We start from the raw sequence: 23749 nt of genomic DNA, 5'->3' as shown, positions 1-23749 counted from the left end.
ACACACACACACACACACACACACACACACACACACACACACACACACACACACACACACACACACACACAGTTTATTATTCTATATATTCTTGGAATGGGTCGTGAAAACAGCATATTCAGTTTGTAAACTCTATATTATAAGACCCTTTTCTGAATTTAGCATGTTCCATTAAGACGTGGGATATGTTGGTAAAAGGTTTTAGAAGCATTTTTGGGACATGTCATTCGGAATCTGAGTCTCAATTAGGAATGTAATGATTACTGGTGGTAATAGTAAACCAGGGTAGACATTTTGACGGTAACAATTACCGTTTTCATTTTAAATATCGTTTTTATCACAGTGGATTACCACGATGTTAAGACCCTGTGTTTAATCATTCCTAACTTCATCTGAGGCTCCTGAAGTTGCCGCGCAACGCACCACGCTCAGACAGCAGAAAGAGACAGAATCTAGCAGCAGGTTAACAGACTTTATCCTTTTAATTGCTAGCTGTTTTTGGACTTGTTGAAGTGATGTGGGTAGCCCAGAACGTAAGTTAAAACTATTCTGTAGCTTTCTAAACTGTCATTTGTTGTACTGCCTCGTTATCTTAATCTATCTAACAAGTGTTCTGCTACTATGTGGATATTGGATACACTATGTGATAATATTGCTGTTGCTGTGTCTTATTGCATAGATACTAGATGTGCAGATTGTTTAATATGACCTGTGCAGCCATGTGTTGATATTCAGGTTGTTTGCTACCAACGAGCTATCACCAGTAAACAGACAAGCCTGTTGCGCCACATGCATAGCTAATAAAGGTGTATTACCCGGTTTGCACCGTTATAGTTATATCTTTTGTGCTATAACATGTGGCTTATTCTCAGTTTGTGTTACTGAGCAATATGTTACATTTATGTTAATTATTGAAGAGAAATGCATGTAATGTAGTTATGAAATGTAGGTCTCTGGTTGCTGCACACAAACCAAGCAGCCAACAGATTGCAGGGCTGCGATAGAGAAGAGATGCATGGCCAAAAGAAAAGAAGGAGGATCACACCTCCTTTTAAACATTATGAAAGATATTCAGTTCAAGTTTAGTTTGCATGGCTACATGCAAACAGGAATATTAGTACAACATTCATTTTCATTAGCAGCTTAATCGGAATAAACACAAGAACTTAAATATTGGGTGCATTTAAAGGTAGTTATTGTGATGCGGTGACTGACCTGGAATCCTCGGAGCGTGCGGTAGTGACTGTCCAGCATCAGCATGGCCAGAGAGCTGAGCTGAGCAGTCCGGTCCCAGCCGTCGCTGCAGTGAATCACCACCGACGTCTTTCCAGACTCCAGCTTGTCAGCTATCTTTGCTGCTCCTGCTAATAACAGCTACACACATCCCTAACACATGAGTGTACTGCCAGTACAGTATATTAATAAAACACCCTTTGCAATTAAAGGGTAATTACTGAATTTTTCAACCTGGACTCTATTTTATCATGTTTTTGTGTCTAAGTGACTGATGGGTACAACCATTTTTTGTCTATCCAGCACTAAAGCTTTAGTGCGTAACGTTTTGATTTTAGTGAACATCTGTTGCATTCAAGCTATTGCCAAATGAGTTGCTACAAAGCTAATTAAGACTATCAGCTCCACACAACTCTCTCTGTATTTGTCCGTATGGCTATGTTCAGAAGATATTTTTGCCTGGTGACTTTCCCACGCAGAAACCTGAGTATAGTATGGATCCTTTCCATAATGTTGTAAGACACTTAGAATAATAATCTGAGTCTGTCAGTGGCAAAAAAAACAACAGAACTTGTAGTGGATGGAAATTATCAGGGCACATTTGTCCTATAGGATTACGTTGCAGCCCGTTTCTCAAAGAGTTTTTTAATCTCTTTGTCACCAATGCATGGTAAAATGGGGTCCAGGTTGAAAAATACCAAAGTTACCCTAAGGCAATAAAAACACTCTGGATATTTTCTGTATAAAAAAAATGATGATGAGTGATGATCCTTTATTGTGTGAGTTACCCGTATGTATTCCAGCCAGTGTGTCTGGTCGATAGCGGAGTGCCAGTGGGCTTCATCAATGGTGGGATAAACCACGGCCTTCATCTTCCTCAGAGACTCCCTCATCACATGGATGTTGGGGATTTCCAGGAAGTTCAGCTCCACGTTTTGGTAAAAGCTCTCACTTTCATACCCTCCATCCTTTGCCTGCATGTGGTGGAAGCAGAAGAGGCGGAAGCGATTGCAAGGAGAAAGGGAAGAAAATTAGTCAACGTGTTACCCGAAGGTGAGGCGAGAGGGAGAGAAAACAGGAAGTGTGCAGCACCTTGTTTGTGAGTGCTACACTGCTCTGCCGGGCGTCGAAGATGGTCAGCTTGTGGGACTGAGCGTTGGCGTCCATGATGATTTGGAGGTAGCGTTCGTCCTCTTTACAGCGGCGGTCTGAAGGGCCGACTAGCGGCTGGCTGCAGCGTACGATGGTTGCTTGAGACTCTGGGTGAATCCAGGACAGGACCTGCAGGAAGAGCAGGATCAGTTCAGGACCAGAAGGAATGAATACATGTCCACATTTTGCTTTATTATCCTGAACACACACTGCAGATTATTCTGACACGCACGCACGCACGCACGCACGCACGCACGCACGCACGCACGCACGCTATATTTTCTAGTTCGGCCCATATCTCATCCACTACACAGCTAATGCATCAACCTCTGCAACTAAGCAGCCAAGCAACTGTAGCAGAGAGAGGATGAACACAGTTTGAGAGATTTTGTCTGCTGTTACCAAGGGAAGGATTTACACTTGATGTCTTTTATGACAAGAAAAAGTTGACTAGGGCGCTTTTGTAGTTTAAAAAAAAGCTGGCCGCATTTTGGTTCCAAAAAGCAGCCAAGATGGCTTGTGTTGCTATAACAACAGCTACTATATATGTATCAGTATCTATGTCCAAACTGGCAGCAACAGATGCCGCCCACAAAGAGCCTGTGTCTGGCCGAGGTTTTCCCTCGCCACTGTGGTACCAAATGCTTGCTACAGCATTACTGCTACAGTATCCAAGCGTGCTATGTGGAGCGGTGCTAACGAGAGATAAAACAAAGCGGTGAAACATAAACAAAACTAAAACTCCTCCCCTCCCAAATCCGTCACTACAACCTTTTAAATCAAATAATTAATTTCTTACTCACTTTAACTTTTATTCTTGTATTTGTATTGACCATTTTTTATTTGCTCTGTAATGTTTTATGTAAAGTTTTACTTTTATGTAAAGCAACTTGAATTGCCTTGTTGCTGAGATTTGCTAAATATAAACTAGACTTTTTTCACAGCATCAGCCTGTAAGTCAGTCACCAGGGCATAGATACCACTGTTGGGCCTACTTGTCCCAGAGGAAGTGTAACGTTAACAGCGCCTCGACCGCTTTCGCCTCATACAATCGCATACAATGAAAATACAATTCATAAACAGCAAAAGGTTAGCCAATTTAACAATCACCATCATTATATCAACAATTCCACAAGAATGAAAGTATAACACGTCCAAAAACATTTCCAGTACAAGAACAGTGGGAATATCATATCGCAGCGAACAATGTCTGTTTGAAGTTTTGAAAACTGCAACTACACTTGCGACTGCCTTGACTCACTATAACGTGAACAAGCTGCACTGACGACGTAGTTTGCTGTGTGTGTGTGTGTGTGTGTGTGTGTGTGTGTGTGTGTCTGTCTGTCGGAGCCCTGCTCTATGTCAACATGCTGTGAGGACAAAAATATCGCTACAACTACAGCTCAGGTACTGAGATTTGGCCCCGCTTGATTTAATGTGAATTGTCATCATTAGTACCGATGTAATCTGGTCAGGTAACACAAAAAAATACACAGTTCGGTAACCAACCCTACTGTCCGGTATGTGCTTGTCAGACTGACCGGGATGCGGTGCTTGGCTCGAAACACAGCCACCCGTTTGATGTCTTCTTCTGTGATGTTGGTTGGGATGACCAGGGTGGAGGGATAGGTGTCACAAAGCTCATAGGTGCTGTTTATCTTGCTGATGGTCCAGCTCTCATTAGGGAGGCCCTGGCAAAACACATCCAAGCACATGGAAGAAACCATTAGATGAGTATTACATAAAATATTGCTACACTGGCTTTCCTGTGGAGTCCAGAGCACTGACTTTCATCAGTTCAACAGCAGTAATTAGTCCATTTTGTAGTCTTTCTATCACTGTTAAGCTACCATCAACAGTGGAACTGTAATTAAATAATAATAATGAAACAGTATTTGTGTTGAAAAAAGACAAAGGCGGGAGCAGCAGGAGGTGAGTGGATTTATTGATGGAATATTTGAAGTGTATATATAAAGTTACACACTACAAATCTGTAAAACATTCTCCTAAACTCAAAAAAACATGACAGCCAAATGCCATCAGGATCACAGCAACAACATGCTGTCAATAGATCAATTTCAATACAGTTACATGTACATTGTAATTGAAGCCTTATCAGACCAATGCTTTGGCTACAATGCACGTGTATGCGGACCGTTTGGGGAGCAGATGTCCTGAGTATGCTTCCTGCTTCTTACAGTGCAGACGCTTTGCTGAGTTTGTAATTTCATAAATAAATGCTTAAAGCATTTAAACTAAGTTTTGTATCAAGAGTTGGTAACATTCCAAAATCTTAATTTTGACTTGAAGATTTTCATGAATTCATCCATCACAGCATATGCATTGCAAATATCGTTTAAAGGTGACGTCACTTCTTGTTGACATTCGAAGTATTGTTAAACCAAACGGAGGCTAGCTCGCCCCTCCCTCCTCGTCATCCAACCCCTGTGTACAGTGTGTTCAGGGGACAGGCAGCTAGAGGATAGTGAGAAGATGTTTGCTGTATGTGATAAAAAAAATGCTGTAGCCTAAAAAACGTGTGACATCCCTTAGAGCACCTTTAATGGTAATTACATATAATTGCTTTCGGCCTTAATAAACGAGTATCGGTCAATCCCTAATATGCACCACATTGATTATAGTGGAAGCGTAGTGTTAAAGGATTCGCTTTGCATACGTTAAGCGTGCATTGCAGCCGGCCTGTTAGAGTCTGTAAGACTTCATGTGTGTGAGAGAGTTGGATGAGTGTGTTGGTGCAGTTACCTGACGTCTGTACTCAGCTGTCGGGTCGTATACCTTCCAACCGTCCACAGGAAACTGCTCCTTATACAGGAAGGCAAACAGGGGCTACCAGCGGGTGACACAGGACGCATGTTAGCATGCAGTCAGTCTCCCATTCACATGCCGCTTACAAACTGTAGTTCACTTGATGTAAGTTTCTCTTAAAATACATCAGATTTACACTACTGATACAATTTCAACATACTTCTACTCCACTACATCCCAGTGAGAAATATTGTACTTTTTCTCCCACTTCATTTATTTGACAAGTAAAGTTACTTGTTACTTTGCAGAGTTGGGATTATTGATACAAAACTTAAATCAACTAATAAATGATGATGTAATAATATAGATTGAACTAGCCAGCAGTATATAAAGTCATTAAAATGAGCTCGACCTTTACCAGCTGTGACATTAAAGTGATCAACGCATTAATGCATCAATAATTCTAATCCAATTATATAACGTATATTATTCTGCATAATGAGAAAAAAAGGGTAGGTGTATTAAGCAAATGCCACAACCTCCAGTACACCTCTTTGGTCAGTATTGATTAGTTAAGAAGACACTGAAAGAATTAAGGTAACACAATTCTTTTTAGTTTTTTTTGTTTACCATTTATGTTATGTATGTGATGTTTTGTATCTATGTGATTGAACTAAACTAAACATGTGAGGGACACTGACCAGGCTGTGTGAGAGGGGGAAGGCGTGTTTGTCCAGCAGCTCCACCACGTCCGGGTGGCTCTCCTCTGTCTTATAGGCAAACCTGGGACTCCTCATGTCCTGACGTAGGGAGGACATTAGAACACCAATCTCAGTGTCACCGAAGACGCATTGCACTTAAGGTCCAAAATGTTTGAATATAATTTTTTTAATTCTAACTCATGTTGTGTCAATCATGTTTACATACTACATCAGAAAATTCCTCTGTCGCATATTGCATTGTTTTTGCAAAAATGTTTGCAACAGATTGTTTAAAACGCATTGGTTCAGTGTGTGTGACAAAGTTTTAGGAAGACAGATTTGGGACTCGTGTGCAAAGGATCTTAATAGCTCAAAGGATTGGTGGGTTCTCTGGTACCTTGCAGACCAGCTCCAGGCCTTTGGTGTTCTCTCCCTGGTTGGTAACACTGATGGTCTCCAGTCTGCTGATCACTCCCAGGTTCACATCCAGAACGAATGGAGCCTCCTGCATGCGCACACGTAGCCGAGTTAATGATTTCCCTTGCCATCACGGTCACTGTGCATTCATTTCAATTGGCATTTAATATATTATTATCAGTCAGTGCATTATTTTATACGGTTAACTGTCTCGTTTTATACTGCTTGTTCTATCTTGTTTTGATTTGGTTTATTTTCCAGAGATTTAATGTGTAAGTAAAACTGGTTTCAATTGAGACCTAGATGAAAAGCATGTTTTGTTTTTATGCCATCTTTAGCTTTCAGTTACTTTTTTTTAACGCTATTTAAAACACGCATTCTTGCATCTGCACTTCGGCGAGGTATGTCTTTCTTGTGGTCGCCAAAACAGTCACCTCTCTCTGAATCTTTTTGTGAGGAGCAGCCCCTCCCCTCCCCGTGTGCAATGGCAGGTAGAAAGGGGAGAAGGGACAGGGTGCGGGGGCCGGTATAGGTGGGACAGACAGCGACGCCATGGGAGAAAGACGCCTGGCCCTGTGCAAGCCAGCCTTCTTAGAGAGATATTTATTGATCTTTTCCCCTCCCTTTGTAGAATTTCTTTTTTTTTTACTTCAAAGATAGGCTACCTAAGTAATAATTATAAGGTAAAATAAAGTCCTGTATTGAATTTGTGATTATTTGGCCAAAGATTTCTATTTCTGTCTAGCTACCTTGCTGACACAACCACTAACCTTTATGTAAAGGATTGCGTAATGATGTCACAAATGTGCAAATGAGCATATGATGTAAATGTCAACACCGTTCAGTTTCCGTAAAAAAAAAACTAAAACATATTATTACTTTGTTTGAGTGCAAAGATAGGAACTTAAGTGATAATATTAATCTTTTCATTTTACTAGGAAAATTTCATATTCATATAAGTCCAAATTCTCTAATTCAAAACCCTGTTTTAAATTATTTCAAATTGAAGTTGACACTTACTTTGAGTCTCTTAATTTAATAACAAACAAAAAAGCTTTATTTATTTCTGACATTTACTTAAGGATGTTTAATTAAGGATTTATATTGTAACACTTTACTTTTTCTTTACAAAGCTGTCACTTTTTTATTTCTTGTTCTTGTTTTTATCTTTTGTTATGGCTTTTTTCTATTTTGGCATTATTTATATTGTAACTGAGGTGTTTGATTCCTTGTTTTGTTATTTGTTGAAATAAAGCAATTAAAAAAAAAGTTAAAAAAAGGAAAATGATTTGTGTTCATTTTTATTTCATTTTTTAACCTCTTGAAGATTTTACTTTTTTATTTACTTCCATTCATATTTATTAAAATTATTTTTCACTGCTTTATTTTTGTTTTTCGTTTACTAGAACAACCCTGGCACAGACTAACATTAACACACAGCTACACACAATATTGCACTAAGGAACAACAGTGCTGTGATCATTAAAAATTAAATTAGATGTGAAGTACCCGTTCCGCACTGGTGAAGTACAGTTTGTAGTCTGTGATGGTCAGGGTTCCATTAACCAGACCGCTGAATGGACAGATATACATCACATCCTTGACTACACGCCCCCACACACACACACACACACACACACACACACACGCCCACACACGCCCACACACACACACACACACACGCACGCACACGCACATTTTGAAACGGAAACAAAAAGGTACTGATTTATGGGGCAGGTAAAAAAATTCACTTTAATGTTTTAAAAATAAATATTGCCTGCTACATAATACTAGGAGTCTCACAAGTCTCCAACCCGTTGTTTCATTACTTAAACAGAGGTTACTGTACCTGTAGTCTGGATGGACTCTCCTGGTAGCAAAGGAACCTGGTTCTGGAACATTGTGACCTGTGTCCCGTATCTCAAAGCTGGAAGGTTCTGTACACAACACAGAGCAGTCAGTGGGAACACAACACCCAGCATGCACCACTGACACCTAACGGAGAATTACTGAACATTGCTGTTGAGGGTGGAATGAGAAGTAGATAGCGATCACCACTGCAGACTAAATAAATGGCTGTGAGAAGTTTCCGCTGGTTTTTCTTGAAGGGTTTTCTGTCAGGAACCATTTTCCGATGATCCCTGCTGCGGGCTAACCCAACACACACACTGTTAATGAGAGTAGCATGCTGCCGTCACAGACAAAGAAATTAACCATGTCCATTCAGGTGTGATGAGACAACAATATGGAAACTCACACATATGGATTAACACTGGGGATGTAACAGGAGGCCGTTAACTATTCATCACTCAAAATGTGTCCAGCTGTGCTGTGAATTATATTGCTACAGCAATGAAATAAAATATATGCCAGCCAGCACATTAAGGGAAAACACTACACTTCCCACAATGCAAATCAACAGCATTTTTCATTAGACCCTCCCTGTCTGATTAAAACGCGTCTTTCAAACTCAAAACGTGTATGCTGCGCTTGTTATTCCTCGGGACAACAGCACCGAAGGGAGATGAGACGAACCGAGCAGCGGGATTAGGCATGCAGACGAGGACAGAGAGGGAGGAAAGGAAGGGACAGACAGACAGACAAAGAGACAGACAAAGAGACTTGCCAACGCATCGGAAGGATGCTCAGAATCAATTTCTCCATGGTAACAAAGACCTCCATCTTGTGAATCTTGCTGCCAGGGAGAGCCAGCATGGAGAAAGTGAGAGACAGAGAAATAGAGTGAGAGAGTGAAAGAGTGAGCGAGTGAGAGAGAGAGAGAGACAGAGAGAGAGAGAGAGAGAGAGAGAGAGAGAGAGACACACATTATACAGTAAAAAGGCAGAGGATACAGGATACTGTTATTGTTGAGCCTGGTGTTTCCTTTTAGGTCAAACCTGACACACCAAATGTAAACACAGTACATATTCTGCATTCACATAATTATATACCCAAAGTGTGTTGGCTGGCTAAAGTCCATAAGAGTTTCAAGACAAAAGAGACCATCTTGTGATGGGATCACACCAGCTGCCACACCAAACTTTCAAACCCCTTATGTACATCTCAACTACACACCTGGAAAGTTTTGTGACTACGTCTTTCACAGCTGTGAAGCTATCGCACTGACAAAATCTGTCCACAGACCACAGACTGTCCATCTTTAAACATACTGTGTATTTATGCATCTATATGTAGTCTTGTATTGCCTTGGGCCTGTTTCACAGAGCAGGGTACCTAAAGTCCTAAACGTAACTTTATTAAATTACTTTAAGAAATCCCCGACATAATACCAATTCAGTTTACCTCAACCCAGGGTATCTGCTGCTACTGATCATCATTGGAGGTTATTTTAATATGAAAGGCTACACGGGGCCAGGGATTTTCACTGGGACTGAACAGATGGGACACAAAACGTTACAATGACAGAGAAACTGGGATTGTGTTGATTCTGGTTTTCACCATGTTCTTCCTCTTAGCAAAGTTAGCTAATATGCTTTGCTAGTTGGCACTAAACAAAAAGTACAAACTGAGGCAAATAGGAATGCCATTTAATTTTTAGGTACAGTATGTAGTAATAAAGTCTTGGACAAACTGAAAGTTTGAGCTGATGATGGTGATAGAGGAAAGGTCAGAGTTAGGTCTGAATCACATTTCATGACAATCTATCCAAAAGTTGCTATTCTATGCTAGTCTGAACCAAAGCTGACAACTGACCGACAAAGCGGGACAGTGAGGATCTTACAGGGAAGATTGAAGTGATGCACCCACTGCAGAAAAAAACAACAACTCTTTTTTATATAGGAGTCCCAATTCACTGCTGGAAACTAATAAAAGCCTCGGTAAAGGAGCGACAGAGTGTATGTAGTAAAGGACAAAGAAGAAGCATGAAGAAAGGTGCAGAGACAAAAAAAAGGAAGCAGACTGCGCCGGGAGAGGCAGAGATGAAGTGCACAGTGGCTCTGATGGAGGAAGTGCTAATGGTGAATCTGTGGTTATGATCTGCAGGCATGTTCAGACACACAGTCACATCCTGTCGTCTCTACACTAAATAGCCCCTGCCCGTTCCAATGTTGTAGATGACAAAGGTTGCCTAACTAGCTATTTAGCAGTCTATAACAGTATGTGAGAGTTTTGTCCGAAATCTTATTGTGAAACCAATACTAACCAATAATAATATGCAATACGTGAATTGCACATTATTTCTGGTCAAATATTAAAGTAAGCAAACACTGGACACTACACCGGCATAAGTATCCCACTATGCAATGCGATAGTAACAACGACGTTCTAAACAGACAGCAACCTATGTAGCGCTGTAATGTCAATAAAATTTCAATTTACATTCCTACGTATAAAAATCTGTGATTTTATCAACTGCGACGGTTCTTCTAATTACTTACCTTTTTTCCTAATTTAAGCCGCGATTTAATATCTGGCGATGCCAATAAAGCTTGGGTCGGCAGTGGTTACCACGGTTATGCTTCTCCCAACGACAGGGAGGCTCTCAGGAAGTGACGTTGAAAATTAGAGCTTAATGTGTCCAAAAAAAGATACACACTCCGTATGTAGAAGGATAGTATTCATGTTGAGCACGTAGTGCAGAGTAAGCGATTTGAGGACGCAACCAAAGACACAACACCAAACTGTGGTTAAGGGTGACTTTGACTTTCACCTTTTCATGACGTGCTCTGTGGCAACATTGGACAATTTAATATGATCTTCGCATCAGTGGAGTGACACACTGATATATCAGGTAATTCATCTGTCTACATATTTGATTCATAAACAATTTATTTTCCACCAGATGTACTGGAACACAGCCCTGTTTGTAAAAAGGACTTAAGTAATGGTTGGAGGGTAGCTTCAGCTTTGGCTTTAGCCTTGAGCCAAGCACCACTGAGCTCTGAGCACACACACATTGCTGCACTCGAAGACATAAAGCCGTAAATTAACTGGCAGCTCATTTGAAGGACTTGCCCTGTTACTGAAAAACTGCCAATTTAGGGGACATCACCCAACCCTATTTTAATTTATTTCCAAAGGTTAAGAGGCCGAAAAGTTGCTGCATGAAAGGAAAGAGGCTTTTATCAGAATAGAAGCTGATAAGTCTACAACTCTTACCCTGGGAATCAGCCGCTTGGACACCTGGAGATTACACACACACACACACACAAAAAAACACACACACAAATGTAGTGCACATGAAATGGAAACAACTATATTCACACCCTGATATAAGAAACTGAAGGTTATATATCTTTCTCATTCATATTGTTGACAAAAATCTATCTTTGAAAGTGACAATGTCAAATAGCACAATGTAGCCGTTCTATTTTTGGTGACACATGGATGCAAACACGCAAGAGCCCAAAGCAAATGCTACAACAGAAACCTGCAACAGTAAAAAAAGGGAGCTGCACAACAGCTGAGCCAATAGATATCTGTGAATGCACATTCCAAACCAAGCAACAGCAAAGTGCTGGGTCACTGAACGCACTTCTAATCTCTTGTTTAAAAGATCATTTTTCAAATGTGTGAACACCACAAACTACATTCAATAGGGGTGGGAAAGAAAAAATATGGATTCACGTACATTTAGGTTTTTTGTGCAACAATTTATCAAATGTATTCTTTTTGCTAGAATCAATATCTTTTATTTAGATCTTCTGTTTATACGGTACCACTGACTAAACTACATCATGTCTGTTTCTAGCAAATGGCACGGCTGAAAACCCCCAAGAAGCGCCCACAAAATGTTTCAGTCAGTTATTGTGCTGCTAAGAAGAGACTCACATATTCAGCAGAAGGACTGAAATTCAAAAAGAGAAAGTGAATAGGAATTATTGCTATTTTTTTTACTCAATCTAAATGATGCGCTATAGTCTTGGAAGAGGGGTATTTCTCTGTCTTATTTTTTGTGAAAAGTCCTGGTGACTTTCCAGGGCTGAAAAGTCGGAAGCCAAAGCTAGAAATAATGCTACACCTGAGTTGACTAAGCTCCATTTAACAATCATTGTTTTCATTAGCACTAGCTAGGTTAGCCATTGTTAGCAATACCCGCTAACAATGCACTACTCATACAAACAGCGTATGAAAATGTCCACAGATAGAAGTTGGACAGGACTATATGTAAGAGTGACTTTAGTGAGACTCAAATAAGACGGACAGTAGTTGATGCATGCGGCAGCCATGTTGGATTTTTAATCTTGGTGATTGTCCGAGTTCAGAGCTTGGAAATCCTAAGCCAGGGGCCGTGTTTCTGACTTTGACTTCTGAAAATCTGACCAGAGAGTACAAATGGAACACACTATGAGTGTAATGCGCCAACAGGGTTGTTGTCATCTAGCTCTCAATTCGCATTTTTCCACAAAGTAGGGTCACCCAGGGGTCTTGAGGAACATCCAACGCAAAAAGGGGAATCATTTTTTCATTAAGCCTTTCATCATATTTCCATTCACAAGCAACAGAATGACAGAATTAAATTGGCTCTAAAGTATTGGGTATTGAAAACTTGCCTTGTCATTCAATTTACCTCCTTAATACCTAAGGAGTACATCTCATCAGCGTCAGTGAGCCTATGAACACGCAGCCCACTTCTACCAAGATCTAATAATGCTTGTGATTGGCTGTCTAACGCTACACGCCAGAGAAACGCCAGAGACAGATTTTTCTGGAATTTCTTTTGGTCAAATTGGATTTTTCTAAAATTGGTCCAAAAAAAAGTATTGTTCCGTAACTGGTTTTGAATGATACCCAACATTAAACGTGTTGTAATAAAACACCTTAAAACTCCTATCAGATGGGGGGCCCTCACACGTATCCTGCAGCTATTACCTTGTACCCAAATGAACAATGTTGCGTCTCTCAACCCAATCGACTGGTAGGAGGACGAGTTGAAACAATGAAACGTGTTCTTGTGGCAGGCAGAAGCAGAAAACAAACTGTACACAGCAGCTCAACAGTAGCTAATCTGAACGACGGCAGCAGCTGTGACACATCACATTCACATACACATTCATATACACACAAAGCTCTGGCCACACACGCTCAAGTGCATACATAGCACACATGGACATACATTACCATGAAATCTGGTCTTCTCCTAGCCTATCAGTTACAAAACACACTGATGAGAACTAGTGCATGAATGTAAATACTGTGTGTGTGTGTGTGTGTGTGTGTGTGTGTGTTTCCATCCACTTGTCAATCAAATTATCTGGAGATCTTCATGCGAATAAAGCCGAAAAAATGTGTTTCCATCCAATAGCCTTCAAGCGAATAAAAACCTGTGTGTGATGACGCCACGTGTTGTTTTGTGATCAAAATAGTATATTGAAAAGAAACAAAGTTTTGCTAGCCAAAATGGATTGCGCCGTCTACCTACAAACGATTAGTGATGCACAAGTTGTAATAGTGCTTACGTGTCAGCTGACAGCGACATGTTAAGCTAAAATACGACAACAACGCTATCAAAACATTGCTGTGATGATTCAGATGCTAGGAGTTATTTTTTGCTCGTAAATCAAATTTTAAAAGTCCTCGTTCGTCAACTTATATGTTTCTTTGTTGACAACCGCCCTGTCTGCAAAGACAGCGGAAATACGTGGCGGTATTGACCTTTAACTTCTTCAGCTTTGTTTTAGGGCGGGTTGCAACCATAAAATTGCCTGAAACATAATCGCGATTCATTATTTATTTGACAGATAAGGTTTCCGTCTGCGTTGGTCGCAAAAAAACATAAAACGATTAAGAGTGCACTAAGCGATTCTGAGCAAAGATTGTTGATATTTGAAGTCAACTGCAAACACCCCCCCCTTAGAAACTTCGCGGACAGTTATCACCGGGCCCTCCCCCTTCCACCCAAACTTTGTGTCAATAATCATGAAATTCAATTAAATTTTCCATAAGGTATGTTTCATTCGATATTACTTAATTTGCATTAAAACATGTGGATGCAAATATGGCTTGAAAAAATGGTGTGTGTGTGTGTGTGTGTGTGTGTGTTTGTGTGTTTGTGTGTGTGTGTGTGTGTGTGTACTAGCTACCTTGTTGTCTCGGTTCCCGATGTCAGCCGGGGCTGATCCTGAGATCTGACTGGAGATGGTGGCTGCGATCAGCTGTTTACACCATTCTACATGAGAACCCGTTGGACTGAAGGGAAATAGACAAGAAAAGATACCTTTTTAACCCCAATTCCTTCAACTTTGACAATTTTTTCGATCGCTGTTGAGCCGCCCATCAATGTAACTCAACACTTCCTGCACAGATGTTTCACAAAATGTAATCCCTCCTTTTCTGGTAAGCTTTTGTTGTGAAACATCTGCAGGAAGTGTTGCGTTTCTATTGGCTGTGGCTTAACTGTGGTAATACAAAATTAAAAAACAGCAATATAGAAGTTATTACAAATAATATTAAACCTAGCCTTTATTATCAATCAATGTTTATGTATTTTGTTATTATTCCAGTTTTATTTGAGCATTACTTGTTTCCATCTTGTGTCCAACAAAATACAGTTTGGGACATACATAAAGCTGTAACAATTGAAAATGTTGCAGTACAATTAATTGTCTTAGAAATAATTGTGATTAACAATATAAATGTCTCTTTCTGTCAAATTTATAAACATTTATTTCTTCATGACTTTCTTAAACAAGTTAAAGTTTTGAATGAATTCCATGATACATCTTTTGGTTCTATCACTGTCATGTGACCCAGATAATGTAGTGACACAGGTACACAGCCTATGAAGATAAACCAACCCTAGGCCTGCACCATTTGGGAAATAAAAATGTGAATCATGATTTTTTTTGCTTAGAATTGATATCATGATTCTCTGCTACGATATTTTCCCCACAAAGTGTAATGTTTAATGCACAGATGAAACATGGCAACACAAAACAAATTGGCAGAACCATTCACAGATATAATTTGGCACCTAAAGCACATTGTGCATCACCACAAGCCTGAAAACATAGAGGCTTCAATGAAGAGAGGGGAGAGCACTGCGGCGCTTTAAAATCTACGTTAAACAGTCTATGTTTAAAACTCACGGAAGAAAGTAGTAGTTTTTGTGATGCAGTCGGCTCGTAAAATTAAAGAATAATGGTAATTTAAAAATTAAGTCGCGAACAGGAGTATTTTATAACAATTTATTGTGGAGGCCTAACCACCCCTTTTCATTAGCATTAAACATTTTTTGCCCTAACGGTATCCCCCTTTGTCATTTTTGTCGTTATGAACATGTTTAGCAACAAGTGCCCCAAACTAGTACAGCCTTAGATCAGCAGTCCGACCAATAATCACTTATATAATTAGAATTTTGCATATCTTAACAAAATCAACAATTACCATCAACAGCCATACCCCTTTGGACAGGGGTAGTCAACCTTTTTTAAACCAAGGACCCCTTAACTGAAAGAGAGATAGAGCAGGGACCCCCTACTACATATGTTGTATAAAGTGAATTTGTATAATGAACTGGGACTACAATAACCTTGAGGGCAGCCTTTAGCCTCTGCATACCTTTTTTTGCATATAATACTAAACTATTAAAATAGTCTAATAATTGTTGGCACGATTTTCTAAATACTGTTTTAATGTTAAACATCCATCACAGTGAATCCTTAGGATGAACTGTATCTGTGGTTGGCCTTAGTGACTACTAGGGCTGTAGAAAAAAAAAAAAAAGATCAATTCACATTTGTATCCAATTCAAGCTCACTTGGTAGCTAACTTGGTAAAGCGTGCTCCCCATGTACAGAGGTTTGGTCGTCGGCGCAGCGGTCGCAGGTTCAGTTCCGAGCTGTGTCCCTTTGCTGCATGTCATTCCCTCTCTCAAGTCTAAGCTGTCCTGTTAAATAAAGGCCTAAAAGCAACATCAAAGCACTTTTCCTCTTCGGTCCCCTTACAGGTTGGAAGCGGAATTGTCTCACTGGAACTACTAGATCTGCGTTGATGACCAGTGAAACGGTTTTGGGAACATTATTTTAAGTTACAAAAGAATCTTTCGTGTTGCTGCCACTATTCCTAAGCCGCGGGTGTTTTTTTATAGATCACATTGGAAAAGTTCTTGTTACAACAAAGTTTCTTTATTCATTAAACGCTCTAGCTTTTTTAACGTTTTAAACACAGATATGGTAATAATAGTCTTGCATAGACAGACCTTCCTCCACAGCACTGTGGAAGATGGTCTGGCTAGTCCACACAGCATTCCAGGATGGGAGAAAAAAACGTGGCATGTCTTCCATGAAATCCACGGGAGTGGAAATTAACAGTCATCCGACTGAAAAGAGGGACATCCGGCGAAATTTACGACGTAAATATAGCGTTGTGGATGTAGACTATGGTAATAATAACAGTCTAATTGACATGAAATTGCGCTTTTTTTTGTTGTTAAAAACCTGAACATTTTCATAAGAAAGGACCCCTATAAACTGTTGTCACTACTTTTGCACATCTAGTTGGCTAACGTCACTGTGACGTTATAGCGTCTCCTAGAATACATTAACATGACTGTGGTCTGTTATGAAATAATAGCCTTCAGGGATGCCCAACTTCCCCCTTCTTACTTCAGCTGGTTCCAGAACTGCTAGCGTTAGGTCTAATTAATGATATTGATTTAAAAAGGTATAAATATTTTCAACAAAGAAATACAAATTGCGCAACTGACCGATGACACCATTCTGGTTTTGAAGGACAAAAAAATCAGCCGCCTTGTGTTTTAACTTTGGTCGGGGCCTCAGGTCTTAAACTGAACGTTTCCAAGTGTGAGATGTTACCCTTACATAAGTGTTATGTCAGTGTTCTGAATGATAATCCTGCCATCAAAAATGGCCCAAACTAAAGTTATTATATTCTTAACTCTTGGTTGCAAAGAGATTTAAGTGTCTGGTAGAAGTCTCTAGGTCAAGGCAGATGGTCTCTACCATTTTGTTCACCATTCTCTCTCATTATTTATCAATGAAAAAACACTTAAAGAGATTAATACATATTTTCTTGACTTCATCTGGAAAAATAAACTTCTTCCTGACTGTAAAGCACAGGGTGGTTTAGACTTTTTCGACGTTACAGAAACCGTAAACTCATTTAGAATTGGCTGAATCAGGAGATGTCATATATTCCAATGCCTTGTTTTTGTTTTTTTTTTCATAAACATATATTTAACCAAGTTGGTGGTCTTTCCTTCCTTTTAAAATGTGACTATGCTCCCTCCAAATGACCTATCAAGCTATCTAATCTATCTGTGGCTTGGAAACTGTTTCATTCACAACTTCTCGCCTCATAAAACACTTATTTGGAACAAGGCTGATATTACAGTTAAAAGAAATCCCAGTTTTTTTCTGGAATGTGGCATCCATAATATTATTTTGATTTTGATTCTATTTGATAGTTCTGGCGTTATTTTAACAAATTACATCTTTGCGTTATGGCTTCCCAGTCCCATTTAGGGATTTTAACACACTGATTAAAGCTATTTATAGGGGTTCCATCTCATGAAAAGTATTTTTGGTTTGGACAACATAACTCAACACAAGTTCATTTTGCATGGGATTGGTGTGATGGATACAAAATTTGATAATAAACATATTCATCATATCTTTCAATTTAGAAACAGAATAACTCTTTAAAGGGAAATTCTACGGGGGATCTTTAATTCCTGGTATTAACTGGAAAAGAGACTGAGTAATTACTGGATTACAAATAAAGTGAAGGAGGTTCAATTCATAAAATGTTCATAAAATATATCCAGTGAATGTTAGTGTAGCCAAATATGCAGACGTAAGTGGTGCTTGTTCCTTCTGTGGTGATATGGGTGACACACTATGACTCCAATTTTTTTAATGAGAGAAAACTAAAACATTTCTCAGGAACCAAAATAGTTGCCTTTTTGATTCACCTTACTCTCTTAGGGTAAAAGACTTTCTTTTTTTAGTATGATAATCCTAATAACACTTTAGAATATGTAGTTAATTTTTTGTTTTGCAAGCTAAGTTTTTTTTCCATAAACAGAAATGGCAAAAGGGACAGCCTTCCTTCCAGGTTATTGAAGTTAGAAATAGATTTGCTTCTTAAATCTCTTCATATAATTAAAAATAACCCCCCAAAAGATCAAGAACTCTACACAGTCTGGGAATCCTGAACAGTTTTCCGCTTTTTTAGGTTTTCTGTTGTATGCATCTTGTTATTCTATGGACATATAGTTTTTCATACCTGGCAATGTATGATATTTTGTGTATTTGTATCTTTAAGCATCAATAAAAAATTAAAAAATGAACGTGACTGTGGTATGCCTTGGTCATAGATATGTGCATTAGCGGTAGCTACTGTGACGTTACCATAGACTTTACATTAACGTGTCCCTGTAAGCTAGCTATGCTGTTTTACTGAGCTAATGCTAGCTATTATTAGCTGACTGTTAACCCACTGGTAGCCCATACTGTAACGTCTCTCGCCTCCTTGTTCTTATATAGTATGGTGATGTAGATACGCTTGTAGCCTACTCACTGTTAGCTACTCTATCATAGCTAACGTTACTTTAACGTTACAGTTACAGTCAAAAATATGGTTTACTGTATGCCTTTTTTATTGTAAAAAAAAAAACATTTTTAAAAGTAGTTATGCATTGAGTCTACGCCGATTAAAAACCAAGACCCCAATTGACTCATGACATGTTTTGTTTAACATTTCGTGGGGAATTGAAAAAAAGCAAGAAACCCCTAGCTAGCTAGCTCCATTTGCGACTTATGACATATTCTCGTAATATTAAGTGTCTACGAGGATACTCACCTGTCCAGGGTTTCTCCGGTGGCTGGTAAGCCGGTCGGCGAGCCCCAGAGTTTTCTGTTCGACCCTCCTCCGTCCGCCGCCCCAGCAGCTCCGGCCTGCTTCTCCATCTGCCAGACAACTGTTTACTTTCTAGGTCACTACTGTAGTGGCGGATGCGGACGGTTTCCTCTGATAAGAGGATGCGGATGAAACTAAAACCTTGGTTTAATTCCAATGTCTGCCCTCAGCGCGCGCGCGCCTGTTTGTTGTGATAGGGCTCGGGGCTCACTGTTAAATCAGTATCAACGCTTCCTGTCATTTGGTAATTTTTGCTTCCTCCGGACTGCCCTGTCTCACTCGCATCTCTTCCTCGCACTGTGGCTCTAGCTCCGCCTTTTTAAAACACGCCCGGGATGCGAAGATGACAGGAAGAACGCACACACACACATTCACATTGTAATTGTCAAAAACGGGGTTATTGTTTCGACAAGCGTTCGGAAGTGTTATGACACGTTCGGCTTGTCTTGTCAGAGCTGGATGTTTCTCTTAATTTCACTTCCTGACGTGAAAAACAATGTGAAACTACATCTCTATACGGTCCCATAAAAAGGAATGTAGCCTCTGTATATCAACATGGTGGTAGTTCTTTTAGAAAATGTCATAAGGTAAAGGGACCACAGGCGGACCTATAATGGGGGAACCCCCCCCGTCCCGAAATATGGTATAGCCTAACGTTGCTTCCTCATACCATCAGCCAGCCAGCTGTCGTGATCTGGAACAGTGGTTATGTCATTTTACGTGTCTACGCTTATCGGTTCTTGTATTATATCTATGTGTTGTATTGTTGTGCCTTGTCGGTTTTTGTCATCTTCTTTTTTTAAGATACTTTTTGGACAATTTTAGGACTTTTATTTGACAGGACAGCTGAATACATGAAAGGGGAGAGAGAGAGTGGGAATGACATGCAGCAAAGGGCCGCGGGTCGGACTCGATCCCCGGCTTGCTGCGTCGAGGAATAAATCTCTAAACATGGGTGCATACTACCAACTGAGCCACCCTGACATCCTAGCTTGTCTAACATTTTGCTGTCAACCTGCTAGGGGCTGCAGATGAAAACTAGCCTAAATCTAACACATGTACATGTTGGACTCTGTGCTCATGTTGATAAATATGCGTTGTCCCTTTCAAATAAAGAAATCCTAAAAAAAACAAAAAAAACAAACAAACTTAAATAATGGAATAATCAACCAATGCGAGAAGCCAGAGTCAGAAATCCTTAAATTAATTTAATCAGTAATATTTACATAACAGGACCCATCCAACAAACTGTGGAGAGGATCTGACATGATTAAAAGAAACACATTTGAAATGTATTCTTAGTTCACCTTCCCTTGTTGACGACAAAAAGATCCTGAAACACATTTCATGTGTAATTTATTAAAAAGCAGGCTATATTATGCCACAAAACCCCTCAAACTACAACCCCCACATTAATGAAAGAGTACATTTGAAATTAACAATGACAGAGTACTTCTCAGCTTAATCGCCACAGAGCCAGAGTGAATCTCAAAAGCTAAAGTGATCCACCAGAGAACTGAGAGGAAGATGTCAGGGTTTCACCTAGTGTACATTAAGCCTGGTGGCCCACCGGGCCTAAGTTGCCCCCCACCTAGTCTCCCTTTGCCAGACCTTCCCCCACAGTGCTGCGGAGGAGGGTCTGACTAGTCCCCACACACAGTCCCACAGTCCCGGGATGGGAGAAAAACATGCTCTGGTTTATTGCAATTTTAAACCAATCACAGTTGGCATGGGCAACGCCAAGCGCCGGACGGACGGTGGTAGCCACAGGAAGGAACTTGTTTTGATGGAACATGCGTATGTTCAAAAGTTGTTTTAGTCAGAAAACTTAGATTGGACAGATAGTCTAGCTAGCTGTCTGGATTTACCCTGCAGAGATCTGAGGAGCAGTTAACATTGTCCTCTGAAATCCACCGGAGTTTAGAACGCCAACACAAAGGCAGAGCAAGGTAACAGACATTGGCAAAAAGACATTTATCCGGCGGAATTTCCTGGGGCGCCAGAGCAATCCCGGGAGTGGATGTGTGTGGTTATAGACTACCCCCCACCAGGCCTAAGCAACTGGGAATTACATTTTAGTTTTTTTTTTTAAGTTACAGCAGGGCGGCTCGATGGGAAACTTAGACATAGTCGTATATCCAAATTTCTAGTTAAAGGTCCCATGACATGACGCTCTTTGGATGCTTTAAAAAAAGACCTCAGTGGTTCACTAATACCATATCTGAAGTCTCTTTCCCAAAATTCAGCCTTGGTGCAGAATTACAGCCACTAGAGCCAGTCCCACAATGAGCTTTCCACAGGACGTGCCTGAGTCTGTAGCTATTGAAGAGGGGGGGGGGGGGGCAAGGTGCAGACAGGAGATGTGGCCTTGACCAACTGCCACTTTGCTCGTTTGAAAGCCATGTCGTCTTTCTCTCATGGGCGGGCCAAATTATCTCAGAGGGCAAAGTAGAGAAAGCTGAGGCTTTCATTTTGTCAAAGGCACTAAAGGGGCCATAGGCAGGCTGGGGGAACTCATATTAATGTTAAAAAAAAAAAAAACTAAAAGTGAAATTTTCATGCCATGGGACCTTTACGCTTTTAGATGTGACTTAATGTAGGGCCCTTTGGAATCTGTCTTAGCTTAGCTGTCTTAGCTTTTTTTAATTCTCAATTTAGCCATTCCTTCCATGATTCTGTTAACACAGAACTATTGGGCTCTACATTAATGCTCTGTAACCGGGCCCCTGTCAAAAAAAACACAAAACGCAAAAAAACACTTGCAACCAAGCTAAACAACTCTTCTGGGGGAAGCCCTGCATGTCAAGGTTTGTGACAAGTGAACAGTAACATTAAGCTTCTGTATTTTCATTCTGGGCTTAGAGAGTACAAACCAAAAGAAATGCCCTAAAAAAAAAAAAATTATCCAATGGAGCAGAAATCCACATTTTATCCCAACAATTTCTGAACAAACATTGCTTTCCTTTTTTATAAAACTGTAAGATTTTACACTACATAAAATAATTGTATTTTACAACAATAGAACTTTTAGACAGTAAAATAGGTTTTCGATTGAGGTAATTACATCACGGTGCTTGTACAAAGTAAAAAATAATAAAAAATAGATTTTTTTTCATCTGTTTTTCCCTAAAAACACAACCACCCAACCAATGCACACTTTTTTATGTTGCCGTCACTTCTTTTTCACCCTCCTACAGTACGAACCTTTCGTAGAGGACGTCGGTTTCCATTCGGTAGGCTACAACCTAAGAAGTTAACATAGGAATCAGGTTGCACTCTGACTACGGTCCAAAGTTAACTTTTTCACCCCCCAGCCAAATAAAGCTCAACAGTGTGGTTCCGGAAGTGAAAATCCCGTTCATTTTCTCCGTAAGGTTTTTGATTATTAGCCATAATGTCTAAACCATCCAAGGTCAATGGACCACGAGCTACGAATTTGTGTAACAAACGTTTCTGCTCCTGTAGAAGCTACAACCTGGTTTTAAGAAAAACAAGTTTTATCAGCCATTGAATGGAGAACACACAGCCCACAATCCTAAATCCAACAATGACGTCTCAGATTTGTCCAATTCACTGTTACCATAGAAACGTTTTTCAAACCGCTAACGTCTAGAGTGAGCCTCTACCATTCAAGTCTATGGTAGTTTCTATGCACGGTTTTGTACACCTTTTCCTTTTGAAGCCGTTTTGAAGCGGTCCCTGTTGAGCTCTAGTGAACGTTCAAATTTGACCAGCCGCTAGCCATATTAGCATTGGGTTATTTGGCCGGTGAGTGAAGCAAATCTATCAGCCACCTGCATATTTTCGCAGCATTTGGCTGGTGGATGGTGCTATCTTTGGACCTTGGCTCTGACCCACCCAGATACAGAAAAGTCATGTTTGAGATCTGACATACTTGCAGGTAGCCAAAGTCTTATTTTCTCTTGCAACGCCATAAAACACCAAGATTTCATTCTGAACCATTTGCTGTGGCTGTTACAGGCACTGATTTTGTTATAGTTGCCATCGTGATGGCGATAAAACAAAGCTTTTGCGCGAAATCTGCTGGCCATTTCACAGAATTACATTTGTCTGGAAGGTATGGAAGAAAATAAGAGCTGAGAGACAACTTCAAGCCCTGGATCTCTGGTCACCTACAAACAGGGGGCCAATCAGAGCGTGTAGTGGGTGGAAATGTCCTAATCAGAAATGGAACACAGCCCTTCCCGAGCAGGGGCCTTCCCGAGCAGTGTGACCATCAGACAAGCAGGTCTGATGAAGCTCAACTCAACGGCCGAGACAAAACTGTAACCCTGAATACAAGCTGTCTCTCATTTTTGTGGTATTTGATTGATAGTATGTAAATTGAACTTGAGTTAAGCTCAAAAGCGCTCTCATGACCTTGCCTCGTTTGTGTTGTGATACATCCAAACTCTAAATAAAAAAAATTTGGGAAGGGGAAACCCAGGCTTCCTTTAAGACGGGGTAGGTTAGTAAACTGCCCCTTCCTCTGCACTCTGTAGTTACTTGAGGAATGCCGGCAGTGACCACCCACTTCAAACTGGCACAAATCCATAAACAGCATGGCTTTCTCTCAAAATAATCAGAAGACACAAGGCTTTCTTCCTATGGAAGAGTAAACTACTGAGCAGTCAATC

General features: G+C 40.2%; 1 protein-coding gene and 2 long non-coding RNA genes across 3 annotated transcripts in view; all 3 read right to left on the bottom strand.

The window, feature by feature from the left end:
* mtmr1a (myotubularin related protein 1a) overlaps window positions 1–19424 on the bottom strand; it is a 22677-nt gene extending 3253 nt beyond the window's left edge. The window contains exons 1-14 of the mRNA XM_034857361.1: window positions 19056–19424; window positions 14315–14420; window positions 13353–13376; window positions 11391–11414; window positions 8896–8964; window positions 8119–8206; window positions 7779–7873; window positions 6250–6357; window positions 5853–5951; window positions 5149–5232; window positions 3927–4076; window positions 2326–2514; window positions 2022–2207; window positions 1216–1374 (exon numbers count right to left, since the gene is read on the bottom strand). Of these exons, the coding sequence (XP_034713252.1) occupies window positions 1216–1374; window positions 2022–2207; window positions 2326–2514; window positions 3927–4076; window positions 5149–5232; window positions 5853–5951; window positions 6250–6357; window positions 7779–7873; window positions 8119–8206; window positions 8896–8964; window positions 11391–11414; window positions 13353–13376; window positions 14315–14420; window positions 19056–19162 (1488 nt within the window). The 5' untranslated portion in view covers window positions 19163–19424. The remainder of the gene's footprint in view (window positions 1–1215; window positions 1375–2021; window positions 2208–2325; window positions 2515–3926; window positions 4077–5148; window positions 5233–5852; window positions 5952–6249; window positions 6358–7778; window positions 7874–8118; window positions 8207–8895; window positions 8965–11390; window positions 11415–13352; window positions 13377–14314; window positions 14421–19055) is intronic.
* LOC117934893 lies at window positions 2789–3106 on the bottom strand. The gene is made up of 2 exons (XR_004654594.1): window positions 3038–3106; window positions 2789–2922 (listed from the first exon to the last, which is right to left on the bottom strand). It is a non-coding gene; the product is annotated as an uncharacterized LOC117934893 (long non-coding RNA).
* A 2332-nt stretch (window positions 19425–21756) lies between the features above and the next one.
* Window positions 21757–22785, bottom strand: LOC117934878. The gene is made up of 2 exons (XR_004654580.1): window positions 21870–22785; window positions 21757–21838 (listed from the first exon to the last, which is right to left on the bottom strand). It is a non-coding gene; the product is annotated as an uncharacterized LOC117934878 (long non-coding RNA).
* Window positions 22786–23749: the final 964 nt, after the last annotated feature.

Source organism: Etheostoma cragini, chromosome 19 (genome assembly GCF_013103735.1).
Source record: "Etheostoma cragini isolate CJK2018 chromosome 19, CSU_Ecrag_1.0, whole genome shotgun sequence".
Taxonomy (NCBI): Eukaryota; Metazoa; Chordata; class Actinopteri; order Perciformes; family Percidae; genus Etheostoma; species Etheostoma cragini.
Note: the sequence above shows the minus strand (reverse complement) of the source record. Positions and strands in the feature narration are given on the sequence as shown.